This window comes from Protopterus annectens, chromosome 15.part0 (assembly GCF_019279795.1).
Source record: "Protopterus annectens isolate FY-2018-M chromosome 15.part0, PAN1.0, whole genome shotgun sequence".
Lineage (NCBI taxonomy): Eukaryota > Metazoa > Chordata > Ceratodontiformes > Protopteridae > Protopterus > Protopterus annectens.
The window spans coordinates 592,566,004-592,583,163 of record NC_056749.1 but is presented as its reverse complement, the minus strand read 5'-3'; the positions used below and the strand labels follow the sequence as shown (position 1 = coordinate 592,583,163).

The following is a 17,160-nucleotide window of genomic DNA, read 5'->3' as shown; positions in this document are numbered from 1 at the left end:
GTGGTGCCACATGAGATGCCATTTCCTTATACTGTGTCTGCTGTCTGCTGTCTACTCCAAAGAAATGCTTAGTATCTTTCCTGCTATACTGAACTATTGATCAACATTCTGAACCATCTTCCTGATGGTATTCTGAGCTTTTCTTGCATTCTTTGGACTTTTGGATACTTTGAATATTTCATGTCGTAGTTTATTCAATGCCAATACCTTTATTTTGGCCCTTATCAGCCTTGTTCAGTTAGTAATCCCCTGCATCTTGATGACTGATTTACTTACCTGTCCTGCCTGGCATTAGCACCCTTCATTACCACATAAGAGGGTCTCACTTTCCAGGTGAATACTTCTTGTAACCTCATCTTATATCCAGACATTTTTAGCTGTCATGTACAACTGGATTGGATTTTTCAGTTATGCAACTAACTCCTTCTTCCCTTGGACAGCAGCTACACTGGAGTGCAGTTCCTGCTTCACCTGTACTGGTCAAGCCCAGAGCAGATGCATGTTTCTGCTTGTTTGGAGCGATACACTGTCATTGGTGAGGTTCAGGCCCTCCAAGTCCTGCTTTCAGCAAAAAGGACATGCCATTTGTCTTTCCCCATGTGAAACTGTCACAGGGGGACATGTACCAACTCTTCCCATGGAATGGGTGAGCAGATATTGGCCAGTTACTCTCATTATGCACGAGCTGGTCCTTCAGCATCTTGGCCACTAATTGAGCTCAGATCATCTGAAACATAATCTGCCATGGAACCAGCTACCAGTTCTAATGTCTTTGACTCTTGGCACATACTCTATATTCCTTTTGTTTCCAACACTTTCTGAGATCACTAGATATGTGCACTGTTTGCTTCTGGGAGACACATTGAGTCCCTCTCGAGTCCTGTGTGCCTCCTTTATGCAGTCTGATGTCTCCATGATGGCCTACATTTCCATTATTTTGTATTAGCCTTATCTGTAAAACTCATCTGCTAACAAAAGCACTAACCCCTGCCTGATGCCAGGCAGACGTTTCCTCTTTTGAAAGAAGTCCTGAACCACTCTCACTACATTCCATATGCTACATTTCCTTTATTGAGCCCATGTGCTTCTCATAAAGGCTGAGAACCATTGATGCCTTTTGTATACTTCCTGGAATACTGTTTCACTGTTTCTGGCCATGATGTGGGAGCCTTACTCACAGGCTACTCAAAGGCCTTCATCTCAACTGCTGCATTCAAAACTGATTTTAGCCCTGTCCTGTATTGTGTCATGTTATATTGCAACAGACATTAAATAACCTGTTTTCTGTTCAATCACTCCAAGTATAAGGTTGCTGTTTGAGCAAACTATTAAAGAGTCTGCAGATCACAAGAGACAATAAGATCATGTGTCAACCAGCACTTATACCAGAAATGTGAAACCCTCCTTTATTATATTTTGCATTTGTTAACCAGGTAGGTGGGCTTGTCAGATAACCCTTTTCATCCACAACCCAAGCCATAAAGGTTGCACAATTTGCATTCTAAGATTCAGGACACGGTACATTCTAGTACATTAGTCATAGTGGCATCATATTATGACATTTAGTTAAAATTTTAAGAGAAAAAAACAGAAATTGACAGAACATAGTAACATTGATCAGTGTTACAAAAGTTGAAATATTAAACATGGGAAAGAAAAATAACTCAAAGTTAATTGCATTAAGAAGTGATTTCAGTGTGTCTGTGTGTGTGTGTGTGTGTGTGTGTGTGTGTGTGTGTGTGTGTGTGTGTGTGTGTGTGTGTGTGTGTGTGTGTGTGTGTGTGTGTGCGTGTGTGCGTGTGTGCGTGTGTGTCTGTGTGTGTGTGTGTGTCTGTGTGTGTGTAAAAAATGTTTTCCCTTCCTGTAACCCTACTTAAGTTTTATTTCCTTTTTATCCTTCAGTAATTATAGACAAGGAGCTAGATAAAATTGAGGGATCAATGGATAGTGTGACTGGGGAGTTATCTGTATTGCATAAGAGGTTAAGAAGTACATGGAGTGGGTCTACAGAAATGGTAGATTAGAAAGGGCTAAAAGAGAAACAGTTGCACCAGCTGAAGTAGAAGAGTTGAGTGAGGAGAAACTTGTGAAATTTCTGCAGAGTGGGTTTTGGGGTAGAGAGTTTCATACTACTGGAGCAGGTATACAGAATGGCCATTCAGAAGATGTGAGAATATAAATGAATCTTTGTAATGATAGGGAACTAGGGGGCAAAACCGTCCTTAGGCATAGGCCAACTAGGTGACTGGCTATTAGGGTGCCGGTCTAGCGGGGGACTTTTCCAGTAATTTGGATGGTGTAGATAGACCAGAATGGGGGCATGGAGTGGTGTTGGAGGACACTGTGGAGCCCTTTTGCCTAGGACACCAGTTGACCAATGGCCAGTCCTGCTAGGTGGGTTACTTCTAAGATGACAGAGTTTGATGTTGATTGCAATTTTGTCACTGCGAAAGAGTTAATATATTATTCAGTGGCAAAAAGAATCATGGCCATTTCTACCCTCTGCTGATGGAAACTTAAGAGAATTTATGCGCATCTTCTTTTCCGGTGTTTCTAGTGTAGTGACCATACTTAGGTGTTCAGTTTGATACTTACAAAAATGTATTTGTATTAGTTTAGTTTCCTTGTATTGCATGTTGAATGCTGTTTGTTTTATGTCTCATAAACTTTGTATTATTTACTTACTATCCATTTTTGTACGTTGCATTCTGTTTGTATTTTGTGTAATACACATTTTTGTACATCTCATATTGGCATAATTTATTTGCATGTTTCATATTTTGCACCTCATCTTTGTTAATTTCCTCATACAGTCTGAGTGTTTTTTTAAAGTGAAAGCAGAAACACACTCAGACAGAGATGCTGTGACAGACACGCAAGTACTGTGGCTAGCTGATAATGTAGATGATGCAGATATATTTCCCATACTTCATATGAAAGGTCAAACAGCAGCTGAACTGTATCTGAAGTTGTGTTTGCACAAACTTTGCTTCTTATATACAGAGGGGCTCTAATGAAGCATAGCCAAGAGAATTTAATAGAATATGTACTGTTAAAAGCCAAGGTGAAATGAATGATTCAAAGAAAAAAATGTATAGAATTAGAGTAATGTAACTGTGATATCATTATTCCAGACAGCAACGCTTAGCACAGTGGAGTAACTGTTTTTGTTTGCTTCTCTGTAGGTGAATAATATAAACCTAATGGAAGTGCGGCATGAGGAGGCAGTTGCAGCACTGAAGAATACCTCAGACATGGTGTACCTGAAAGTAGCCAAACCTGGCCCAGTTCATCCGAATGACATGTATGCTCCACCCGACTATGCCAGCAGTATGTTCTTCTTGTTATTTCCTTTGTGTCCTGAAAATGTACCCTTGTGGCAGAAGCTGTTCCATATGATGAGTCCTTGCATAGTAGTCTCGTCGCTGGAAAATGCAGACAGATTCCTAATCATGTCACACAGCAGTGGTATACAATGCATTCTCTGCTGTGATGCAGCCTGAACCAGTATGCTTATACTCTAATAGCTGAGTTCCATGAGCGACAGTGTGCAAACCATCAAATGTACAACAGCATTTTCTCTTGTTTCTTCTCCTTCTGCATGTAGTTACAAGTGGCAGACTGCTTTAGGCTGTGCTATAACACCCTTCTTTCATGGTCAGCCACCCTGAAAAAGGGAGAATCTTTATCCCTTCTAAAAAGACAAATCTACTGGGTAACAAAACTTACCACATAAATTTGAAATGTGGATAAAAAAGAAATGTATATTAAAGGTTACAGTACTGTAGATCCATTTTTTTTCTCTTTTGTATCAAACTTTGATTGTCTCTCAAATAATGTTATAATTGCTGTTACTGTATACTAGTATGGAACTTCCTAGAATCAAGTCCTCATGATTCAGACTTGGTTTCGCACCACTGGCACTCAAGTCTAGAGGGAGCAGTACTTTTCAGTGGGCTGTGGCCAAGGCCTGCACAGGTCATGCTTGTCACTGTACTGTCCCTGCATAATTTGTACTAGCAATGACCTCCATCTGCATCAGCTAGTTTTGCTAGATATCTCACCTGAATCTTTTTTTTAGTGCATGGAGCTCTATGCTTTTGCTCCAGATCTGGTAAAAAGACATCCCTGACAAGCATCGTTTTGACAGCTGTAGTCCTGCTCTGTAGCATAATTAGCTACCGGTGCCACAAAAATAGCAGCACGTTAATACACCTCTAAAAGCTGCAATACACATCATTGTCTTGCAAAAAAAAAAAAAAAAAGAGAGAAAAGAATTGTGGCAGAGTGAAGTATCCAACAGTTTTTATACCCATTTGTTTATCACAGGAACACTTAGTTTCGTAATACTGTCTGTGAGGCAGCCCTAACTGTTTAATAGCTTTCAAAGCTGTAACATACTTCATGATCTCACTTTTTTGTTAATTGGTAGCACATTTGAACAGCTAAAGTTTTATGGACTACAAAGCATTATAATCAGGTCTCTCTTTTCATAATCCACATATAGTAAATGTAATGCTGCAATTATCATTCTGTTAAGATCAGGTCTCACACTAGATATACAATTAAGACCAGTGACCACCAGCAAAGAACAGTAGCAAAAAAAAAGCTTTAAAAAAAAGAGTAAAGTGTTTTACCAGCTTTCAAAAACTTTGAAAGCTGATAAAACACTTTGTTCCTATTTTATTCTGTAACTCATAGTACAGGGAGCAGATAAAGCTCCATGCTCTACAAAGAATTATGACTGTGTCTCACCAGTCATAACTCTTTTATTGTGTACTCCTGATGTGGATTCCAAGAGTCACCTGAGGACAGACCTGATCATGATCCTTTGTGACAATATGGATGTCAAGTTTCACTTCTTTCTTTTTTTTTTTAAACAAGAAACATCTTTATTGAATTATTATTTATGATGTAGACAATCATACACATAAATGAAAACAAGCCATACTGACGTATTTTCAGTTGCAAACATTATACATCACATATAATCTTCTATATAGTCATTGTCAAGTGAATATTACGTACCTCTTTCAGTTCCTGCCTTTTCTTAAACCTTATTCCTCCTCTAAAACACTATTCTATATGCATTGTTCCCATAATTCCCATTTATCTGGGCAATTGATCCTGCCCTTTTCCAAAGATCCCACCTCCGGTTCTTCCATCTCTTTTGCCATGCTCACCACTTCTAGTGTGACTGGTTTAGACTTTGATTTCCATTCTCTAGTAATTACTCCTTTGACAGCCACCATAATTCAACTCAGCAAGGCCTTATTGTGTCCAGGCAATTACAATTCTGTATCACAGCTAAAAAATAATTTCCTCAGTTACACCAATTCTCTTACCCAGTATTTCTGACAGAGTGGTCTGCAGGGAGTTTTTAAAGTCTGCCAACTTATTACACTCCCAAAACATATGTCTCCAATTACCTCTGTCTTCCCCATCACACCTCAAACATTTACAATCTTCCCAAGGAAAAATTCTTTGGAGTCTACTTGGGGTATAAAAATATCTGTCAAGTTTCATGTCTTAAGCTTTGTTTAACTTTCAGGACAGCCGTGTCTCAAACACATGGTAAGTTGTTCATAACCGGAGAAATCGTCCTGATCCAGTTGATTCTGACATGGCCTTGGTAGTGAGTCCATCCTTCACAGCACCTCTGTCTTTAGGGAAGATTTACTTCAAGCATTTAAAGGCCCAGTTCTGTGAAACACATTACCCTTTTTTCATTATAGGTCTTTCAGTGGTGTTACCCATCCTGGACGATACAGTATGGTACTCAGTGGTCAAAATGCTAATTGTACCATCTTGCTTTGTGGCCTGTTCTTGCTCAAGAATGACACACTTTTTTGTAACAACCTACTTTATTAGACAGTGCTTAAAGACACAATTCCATAAATCAATAAGCATCAAGTCAGATAAGTGAGAGGACTCAAAACAATGAATAATTGCAACTTTGCCATTTATGAAAACATACAAATTAGAAAATACAACAGAAAAATACTTTAGTGAAAACATTTTGCATATAGGTTCATAGGTGGGTACTAGGCTAATGACCACAGGGGCCTTTTTGGATCTCAAATCTCTGACAAGTTCTGGTACCCTTGGTAAATGTAAGCAGGGGCTTGTGAGATGAAACATTTATAAGAAGGGGCCTAAAAGGTGAACCATTTACAGGCTGTCTTTGTCTATTAGAGACATAAGTACCAAACCAGGGATAAATTATCTATTCTCCATCCAGTTGTCCAAGTTACACTTGATTTGGGTTAGGGAAGAACTCTGCTTTACATGGGGAACCTTTTACAGAAAAGGGGTAGCCTCTGGGATACATACCTGTTTCTCCAGCAGGTCATATTTGTATCACAGTTAAGGTTTAAGTCTTTAGAATGGGTAATTGGGATGATGTTTTTTTTTGGATATGCAGGAGGTCCATCAGAGTGGGATCTGACACCTTGTATGCCAGGCATAGATATCCCCTCAACAGTCAGTAGGAAACAGAATATAGGTGTAGAGCATTTGGGAAGTCTGCATAGGACATGTTATTCACACTTTGTATTCTTTTTGTGGAGAACCTCTATGGACATTCCAAGTGTTGGATGTGCCTGCTTAAGTACATACCAAAAGGGCCATTGTTTTGAATGATAGGTCTGAAGAATGCCACATATTGGGACCTCCTTGGACTTAGATGCCATACCTTTGTTTACAAGTTGCACAACATGGAATGCTTTCCTCACTTCTGCAGACACATAATTGTCTACGTGTCCCCAAGTCCCTGACTACTGGGTCAAGTCTTAGGATGTAGTGTCAATAGGAGTGGCTGACTTCCCAAATAGCACTGTTATGCATTTCTTAGCACTGAATACAGAAATGTACTAATTACCATCCATGTCCAACCAATAATGTTTTGGATCAGTTCTCTACCAGTTGGCTTATTTGGGAGGGGAAGATGGCAAGAGTTAAGTGGGATAAGCTGATCCTTTCAATTGAACAAGGTGGTTTGGGATTACCTGATTTAAAGGGGTATTTCAGAGCCACACAGTTAAGGCTCCTATACATAGCACAGGGAGAAAGCTGTAAATCAATGTGGAAAGGGATGTTGATGAAACAGAGGGAAGCTCAAGAAATAAGGAGAGACAAGGGTTTTGGCTGCAGAGCCTTAAGGAGAACAATAATAACCATACAGAATGTTATATTCATAAAGGAGCACAAAGAATTCTAAGAAGTAAGACAACATGGGAATGGAGAAAGAAAATTCTGCCGATAGGGATGACTGCAATTATAGATGCAGACAACAGGCAAGAGGAGACTGCAATTTACTGGAGAAAACTGGCAAAAGGAATCAAGGTATTGGGAGCAAATAATTAGAGAAGGAAAGGTTATAGAATGGGAAGAGCCCAGGAATTTATTTCGACTGCAGGCTAGAGATTACCTTCCCTATCAAGGACTAATATCAGAGTATAGGCAAATAGAAAGGAATAGGGGGGTCCTAAGTGAAAGACCAGCACACATAGAGTTTTTGCTAGAATCTAGAACAGAAGCTGCTGTTAAAAAAGGAATAATTAGTAGAGCATATAAAATATTGCATGATAACTGTAAGAATCAATCAGAGGAGGGTAGAAAGGATTGGGAAGACAGATTGGATAAGCAATTCACAAAGAAACAATGGATAGATATTTGTACATCTCTCAAATATGCAACAAAATCTAGAAGATTTAGGACTTTTGCTTGGAAATTTTTACATAGATATTTGTATAACCCAAGTAGACTCCAGATAATTTTCTTCAAGTAGATGGGCAAATGTTGGAGGTGTGACAGGGAACAAAGAGGTATTTCACAAAGAAACAATGGAGGGGATATATGTATGACTCCCAAATATGCAAGAAAGTCTAGAAGATTTAGAATCTTTGCTTGGGAGTATTTACATATGTTTTTCTATACCCCAAGTAGACTCCAAAGAAATTTTCCTCAGGTAGATAGCAAATGTTGGAAGTATGAAGGGGAAGACGAAGGTAATTGGGAATATATTTTTGGGGAGTGTAATGAGTTGGCAGATTTTAAAAATTCCCTGCAGACTGCTCTATTATAAATACTGGGTGAGCAAATTGGTATAACTTAGGAAATTATTTTTTGAGCTATGATACAAAATCAGAATTGCCTAGACATATATGTGTAAGGACTTCCTGAGTTTAATTAAAATGGAAGTCAAAGTCTAACCAACTGTACTAGTAGTAGTAAATATAGTAACATATATAAAACAACTGGAAATTATATCTTAAGAAAATGGTAGGGATAAATTACATAGAAAAAAACTGAGAAATGTAGAGTCAATACATACAGAATAATGTTTTGGAGGAATCAGTTTTAAAAGAGGGCAGGATTTAAATGAGCTATGCAATGTTTGACTGACAATGACTGGATAGATTATAAGAGATACATAATATTAGCAACTAAAAATATGTTTGTTTTCATTTATATAAATGTCTGATTACCTATGTCATAACTAATAATTTAATAAAGATGTTTCTTGATTAAAAAATTCTCTACCAATGGGGTTAACCGTAGAACTCAGGAGCATTCCTAGTTGCAGTTGACTATTTCAATTAAGCTTATCAATTACAGAGTCCCAAAGAGGTTCAACTACTGGGCAGGACCACACCACATGGAAAAATCAGATTCTGTTTGTTTACATTGACAGCATTTATCATGCCCCAGCCTCTCTTCTGCATTCGGTTTACAGTCAAGTGCCACATATAATAGAGGTGGTGCCCTGTCATGAGAGGGGTAGGGCTAAGGAAGTTTCATTGTTTCATAATTTACCAGAAATGTGTTTAGGCATAAAGACCATCAAGAAATGCAGACTCCACTATGACAAAACTAAATTTCATTAACTCTGTTCAGTCAAGTAGAAACTTAAAAAAGGTTAATAACCATACGCTTCTAATAAAAAATGGCAGTTTGTTCCACACACTAGGAATCAGCTGAATAACAAACGAGTCCCTTGTGGCAGAGTTAAAGTGGGCCAACACACAAACACATACAGTATTTCTAAAGATGACAAAGAGTATTCAAAACCCCCAAACTCCCATTAAAACATCTTCAAAGGCTCTGTAAGTACGATATAGCTTGTCGCTGATGAGGCAATAGTTTATATTAAATATGTTCATTTTAACTAGTCATTCACTCTAAGAAAGTCTGTAAGAGAAACTCATTATTAATGGATTTTTTTTTTTTGAAAATTTTTCTCTTAACTGTTTTTTAGTAAGTTTATGTCAGTTTGACTATATACACAAAAGAAAGCATTGTTCTATTGAAATTGTGGACTTAAATTTGAAAAGTTGATAGCAGTGGAAAATCTTAATACATCTACCCAGACTGATGACTCACATCTGACGAATGAACCCTTTTCCCATTTTATGTTAATTACATCTATTCCAAAGACATGCGTAAATGGGCATGCCTTCATTGAAGGTTGAACGTCGAGCTGGCACCTCGGCGTTCATCAATCTCTATTGCCAATTATTAGTGGACCGGAGTTCCACTGTGGCGAGCCCTAACTGGGAAAAGCCGAAAGACAACAACACATCTATATCAGATTTCTCTTTATCCAGAATGCCTGATAAACTATTTTTATCTTCAATGTTTGATTCTGGGGGAAGTCAGTTACCCTTGTTACTCCATGGACAAGCATGCGCTAAACTTAAACATTTTTTACTTAGCCTGGAAAAAAACTTTTTATCTGTAGATATTGCAACAGTGCACTGGTTCTATGGGAATTTCTCCTGAAGTTTTAAAAAAAAAATCCATGAAAATGTTATTCTGAAAGCTACATACATCTAAAGGGAAGATAATATCCTTCTTGATCCAGCTTAGTCAGGAAAGGGGAGGGGGTTCAATTTAAAATGCATTATTATCCCAAAGGAGGAATAAAGGACTCAGTGGAATGGGTCTGATATAAAAAATAGCATGTTTTCCACCCAGTTTTCCCATCCTTCTGGGTCTCACGTTTTGTGGTAGTACTTGTCATCCACTATGGTAACGTCAGGGTGCATGACATGGAACTCAGTTTAAACTTAGACTGGATAGTGTTTTAATCTCACACTATAATATTGCCAACCCAGTGCCACCTGAGTATAGGCATACATATTGGGTAGATCTAGTTTGCCTCTTACCATAAGAACATAAAACTTTTTCTTCCCTACACTTGGGTGTTTTCTGCCCCAAATATAACTGAGTGATGTTTTTTAAACTCCATCCTAATACAAATAAGGGGGAGGGGTCTGATGAAAACAAGAATTCTCAGACAACAAATCATTATACTAACCTAAATTATATGTAGGAAAGACAGGAACAGTTCCATGAATGTATTTTACCTTGTAGTTCATTTAAAATGGGTTACATATCCAAATACAAATTTTTAGAAAGGTTGAAAGAGTGTGTAATGCCATATACTTGCATTACAGTCATGATGAATGAGGATTATTGTAATTTTGAAAACTGAAACACAACCCAAGTGGTATAAAAAGCAATAAAAAACAACCACCAAAGAAGACAAGCAGGTAACCAGGACCCAAGTTCAATCATTCCTGGTTGCCTCCTTGCCTTGTTTGGTGGTTGTTTTTTATTATTGCAATTTTATTTGTTTAATCTATGAATAACCTATTAAGGGGAATAAAATATGTTTCCATACTCACAGCCAATCCTGAAACATTTTACAATAACTGAAACCTGCACCTATTGATTTAAGTGTCTGTGGGGGGAATAACAACCAGATTATGCAATAATTTGCAAACCAATTAGATAGTAGAGAGGTTGAACCCCCTATTGGTATACTAAAGTGATCAAAATTGTAAGTTAAAAATGGCAATAATGTTTCTGTGAACAAATAAAGAGGGAGAACATAGGACAACCTTTTGCAGTGCCTTTCATTATGTTAGTATTATGGGAGAATGGGCCATTTGTGTACAAATTGAATATATTTCCTGGGAATGGAATAAAACTATTTTAAAAAGTCAACATAACTTGCCGTCATGGGGATGTTTATGCTTCTGCTATTCTTTTCATATTCTCATATTTAATTGGACCCTAATTAAAACAGAGCTCCCTCCCCTTCCACAAATTAAACTTTGTTGGTTTGGAGAGATGATTTGCTTTCATCAGTGTGGTTGCCTGGTAGTCAATATCTTGCAAAGATCTTGGTTTCCATCTGTAACAGGGGAATTAGTCTATAATTGCTTGAAAAAGGATTGGCTTTGCCTAATTTTGGAAACTTCAAAACCTTTGTAATATCCATGCAAGGAGGAAATGTATCCTTGCTAAATACCTCTGAATACAATTTTAAAAGGATTGGAACAGTAGTATGCTTATAATATTTATGATAATCAGGTGTAAGGCCATCTAGGCCAAACACCTTCTCCAAAGTAAACTCTGTAATTGCTTTGATGATCTTTTGATCCACCTTGTTGTAGTCATTTTGATTAAGTTTTGAAATGTAGGCCACTACATTTCTACCCCTAGTGATGGTCTTTTAATATTTTTCTGATGTAAGCTTGTTGATTGTTGTATGAATCTGTAATACCACCCTGCCATCTTTATTTTGCTGTAATTCAAGATGTTTTGCTCTCTCTTTGTATCTCCTGGCAAGAATTTTTTAGTTGCGATTCCCCAGTCTAAAAGAACAAACTAATTCTCTCACACCTTTCTTTAATGATAAGTATTTGGTGTGCTTTTCATTTGTTTTATATTAGCATTAGTATACTTGTCCCTACTTTGATTTCTGTTATATTGAGTCTCAAATTTTAGGCCAATAGCCATTCTCTCCCCACTCTCTAAAAATCCTCAAAAAATACATTCACAACCAGCTTCTCAAATGCCTAATCCTGGAAAACTTTCTTACCCCCACTCAACATGGCTTTAAGCCAAATCATAGTACTTCCACTGCCCTTCTGTCTTTCATACTCACTGTCGCAGAAGCTTGACACAAAAATCAACTGGTGTCCTGTCTATCCCTTGACCTTTCAAAAGCTTTTGATACTGTTTCTCACTCTAAGCTACTAACTAAATTATCTGAGCTCAACCTCTCCACCTCCACTATCCTCTGGTTCTCCAGCTATCTTACTAATAGGTTACAGTCAGTCAGATGGGAAACCACCTGCTCCCATTTTTTACCTATCCAGACAGGAGTCACCCAAGGCTCTATTCTAGGCCCTCGTCTTTTCAACATCTTTACAAACAACCTCCACTCATCCTGAAACACCTCCTCCTTATACAATAAGCTGACAATTCTGCTTTTATCTCCCTCTCTGATGACATCACCCAACTTCATTCTATTACTCAAAACTCATTTCTCACCATTGAGCAATGGTTAACTGATAACCAACTCATCCTAAATCCTAAAAAAACAAACTCCTTCTCTTCCTTCCTAAATCTCTCTCCCATCATAAAAACACCTTGACAATCTCATCTCTTGATAACACTATTATTAAAGCTGAATCTCACGCTAAGCTCCTAGGCACCATAATCGATGACCAAATAAAATTTGACCTCCACATTCAACAATGCATCAAAAAGGCAAATCAAAAATTGAGTCTCCTCTATAGAAATAAAAAATTCCTGTCCCCTGACTCCAAACTTTCTCTGGCTCAGGCATTCCTCCTTTTCTGCCTTCTGTACACCTTCTCCAATACATACACATCTACAACCCACCTTAATAACCAAACTTGAGCAAACATGTAACAAAATAGCTAGAGTCACCAGCAACCTACCATACAAATCTCACCACTGCCTTGCTCTAACACAACTCCAGTGGCTCAAATTCCTCCAACTACTGCTTCTATCCCAGCTTCAAATCACTCACTCCTTTCTAAATAAACCCTCAGTCTGTCCTTCCCTCTCCTCTCTAGTATTTCTCTGTACTCCTACTCGTATTCTCTGTAGCTCTGATCAACTCCTTCTTAACACATAGAAACCTAATAAAAACACAGGTAAAAAACTACTTTACAAAAGCACTGTGTCCCAAGCCTGGAACAAACTCCCCCCCAAACATCTGAAATATCACTAACAGCTTCAAAAAAGAACTGAAAAACTACCTTGCAAACTTAAGCTACTGCCCTTGCCAGGACCCTACCTAACCCTACCCCATTCTACCTCTCTTCACCCCAAAACTTTTATCTCCTAGGGATATAAATTGAACAATTTCTGTTGGCTATCAGCTGTTTCATTGTACACGTATTTTATGAAAACAGCAACAGTTCCATGCTACGCTGCCAATCTAGATTGTTTTCTGTAATACAATGTAATGTCAACGTAAATATTAACTTGCTGCTCTAGACTTACATAGGTATTTTCAATTTTCATCTTCTGTTACTTAAGTCTATCTCTGTTCTTTGTAACATGCCATTTGACCTGGATAAACTGTATATGTAACTGTTTATTGTCAATTTGTACAATCTTGAATTTATGTAATTTTTTCATTTGTAGTCTTGCATTTATATAATTTTTCACATTTTTTTTTTTTTTATTTTTTTAGAGCTTTCCTCCTCGGGTCTCCACTGAAAATGGGCCTTTGGCTCAGTTGGACTAACTCGGTTAACAAATAACAAATAAATAAATACATTTGTCAACTCTTTTGCTGAGAGTCTCACAATTTCCATCTCATTGCCTCATAAATAGATTTTTGGCCTGATAAATGAATTATTTCAATTTAACATAAAAGACCCAGAGTGTTAGATAATCCATCCCACAAAACTATTTTATTCATCCCTCTATCAAATTGGCTAATTTGTTATTTATTTGTATTAGGGCATTGAATTTCCACTCCTGTGTTGATTGGGCTATCCCTGCAGGAACAAACTGGAGCAGAGATAACAAAATGTAGAACTAAAGAAGCAAACATAAGTCAGTGGTCAGTTCTGTTTGCATTTCCTATAATGTTACTAAGAAAAGCATACTTATGGGGGGATTCCAAAATGGGTGCATTTTGAAAAGCTGGTTGATTAGAGCTCTTCCAGTGTGAAAAATAAAAAAAAACTGTTGTAAACAAGCTAATAAAAGATAATTAAGGTAAAATTCAGTCACTGTTTTTTGGAGAAAGTAAGAGAAAAATCAACTAGAAAGGGAAAAAAAACTCTTCAGGGAAGAGCTTTGCAGCTGTTCAGTAAAACACAGTTCAGGTTTCAGCTTTGGCACAGGAGATGCTTTCCAGTAATTTAGATAAAAAATAAATAAATAAAATTAATTAAAAGGCGTTTAAAATAAGCATGGCACTGGAGGAATATATAAAGTCAAATGACGAAAAGCTGGAAAGAATAGAAGAAGCTTTAAGTCGCTATTCAGATTTATTTATTTATTTATTGCATTTGTTGACCGGGCACTGGGCCAAAAAGTGCCCATTTTCTGTGGAGGCCCGGGGAGAAAAGCTCCATAGAGATACAAATACATAGAATTTGATAAATCACAGTAACAATGCAATGCCTACAGTTTATTAGTGACAAGATAACATTTACAGTGGTAAAACGTAAGCTAGCAAATATGTCAGATTAAACTTCTAAAGATCAGTTAACAATGCACTATATACAATTTGATAAGAGTACATACCACAGTAGTTGAAGATTAGACTGACAGTCACCATACATTTGTAAAGTGTATAGAAAAATGTTTATTTTGTTCAGGAGATAATGGTGATGGTACTGGAGGTGGAGAGGGGAGAAAGGAGGGAAAGGTGGAGAGGAGGTGATACAACTGCAGAAATCAGAATCTGAAATGGAGGAAAGACTAGGTAAATATCAGGCATCAAAGAAAGAACTTTTTAAAAAAATAGCATACTTAGAAGGCAGAGTACACATGGAAGACCTTTGATTTTCTGCTATACAAGGGAAACTGGGATGATTAGTTTCCATTCATTTTATGAATGGGAAGATAAGCAACTAGTCTGGTATTCCACAGCAGGATTTGTTAACTGAAAGGGCACATCATGAGCATGCTCCAAATCTGGCCATAAGAAAGAAGCCAGAATCTATATTAGTAAGGTTGCAGTCGTACCAGCAGGAAGAACTGCTCCTGACAAAACTGGGGCAGAAGGGAAAAGTATTAAAAATTGGGAAAACCTAAATGTTTGTGGGAAATGATTATTCACTCTGCACCAGACAGGAACAGACGAAGTTTATCCCTGCAGTCAGGGGATGTCGATTGGTAGGTGTAAGATTCAAGTTTCTATATCCATCTGTCTTTAAAATATTTTTCTGGAGGGCAAACACATTTTGAATTCACAACAGGCTATAAAATAGTATATACAGCAAAGATATAGCTAGCATTCTGAAGGGGACTCTCATTTGTCAGACAATAGCAAAGCCCAGAGAGAAAACTTGCTAGTGAAACCTTTTCCATTGAATGAAACGAAAATGATTGGATGGCAGAAAAAAAGTCCAGGAGCTGGACTAGAAGAATCTGAAGTACATTGGACTTGAACTACAGACTGGTGTTGGGTGGTCAAGATGATGAGGAAGAAGACCAGGAGTAATGGGAAAGTTGGAAATAAATGGAAGAATTGTTAAGTATCATTTCCATAAGTTGTGGTTGGGACATGAGAACCATGATTCTGCAATAAGAAGTGGCTAAAAAAGACTAAAAGTTTGTTGGCTGAGTTAAAATGATTGGAGGACTCTAATGACAAAGTGGGAATTATGCTTTAATGTTTACAAGGACAATGAAGGGACTGCAGATGTATCCGTAAGTAAAAAATTGTTTTAGTAATATGTGTATAAAAATGTTTTTGGAAGCAAACTTCATAATATATATTAAAACAGCTCTATTTAGTATGTATAGGTATTTTAAATGTGAGGCAGGGGGGTCCTGTTAGTGACTGCTGTTTAAGCTAATGATATTAAAGTAAAGAAGCACTTTTTTTCTTGTCTGTTCTGTATCTGTGGTTTACATTTTAACAAGGTAAAGGCTGTATTTAAGCAATACGGTGTTGTGATCTTGGGATGCTAGGGGATGTAGACATGTACTGATCATATTATGTGTGTACTAAAATATAGTAATGTCCCATGTCTTATACATGTTGAAGTATAGACTAATTTTCTTAATCTGTGCAACAGACAAAAGATTTTTTTCCTAAGTAAACAGGGTTAAAAATTGGAAAGCATGAAAAATGGTATTTATCTAATATTTAAAAAGAGCTGTTTCTTGCACTTGTAAAGCTATTAGATATTTTTCCATCAGCCAGTTCCTGCATTTGTAGACAGTACATCTGCAGTGCAGGTAATTAATCAGAAAATAAAATGAGTGTGCTCTTATATATTTGTACAATAGTATTTAAAAGGTTTATTGAACATAAATGAATGTTTGACCCTGAGAGAAGTAATTCATTTTGCAAGTAGTTGCATCCCTAGCAGCCATAAGTAGTTCAGTATTAAATATAACATTGCACAATTTAGTTTATTTGTTTAAAGGTAGCCAGTGCACTTTTTCTTAAAGTTAAAAATCAGCTGAGAGAATGAAAGTTGTTTTTCACATCTGTGAGGGAAAATGAAAGAGGGTCTGGACAGATGCTGTGTATGCAAGAGGGAACTTAGGCTCAATCATGTGCTTTCAGTATAATTAAACTTAACTTTAAAACAGTAAAATGTGGGTACAGCTGTCTATTTAGAGCAACTTCTAATGCAGGAGTAACTTCCCTTTTTGGAGAATGTATATAGGTCTGTGTGTTTGCTATGAATTAAAGAGGTTGGGGTTAAAATGTATTTAATTCTTTGTTTCTTGAGTGTTTTTATTGAAGTGAAAATTGTGGGGAAAATGTGACATGAGCTCAAACTGAGATGAAAAGCAACAACTTCATACATCAGCCTACCAAACATTAGAATATGCATGTAAATTGCATGTTGGAAACATATATTCAAAATAATTATCATGCAGAATATGTGCAAATAATGGTGAGTGAAACGACAAAAAGCAAGGAGTGCTGGATTATATTAAGAAGTGCATGGTGGAAACAGCAATGTTGCACACACACATTTGAATAGAAATCTGCATGTGAATTTGGTAAAGAAATGGTTTCAGAATGGATATTCAGCACTGTATCAATGACAGAGGAAGGGGGTAATAGTACTGGTTGCAAGAGGGGCTCCAATAATGATAGAAGATAAAAAGAAAGACAATAGTGGT

At 37.2% G+C, this 17,160-nt stretch overlaps 1 protein-coding gene across 1 annotated transcript in view; it reads left to right on the top strand.

The window, feature by feature from the left end:
• Nucleotides 1–17,160, top strand: part of DLG3 (discs large MAGUK scaffold protein 3) — a 3,698,230-nt gene that overhangs the window by 2,057,285 nt on the left and 1,623,785 nt on the right. Inside the window, exon 10 of the mRNA XM_044057417.1 lies at nt 3,186–3,330. Coding sequence (XP_043913352.1) covers nt 3,186–3,330 — 145 coding nt within the window. The remainder of the gene's footprint in view (nt 1–3,185; nt 3,331–17,160) is intronic.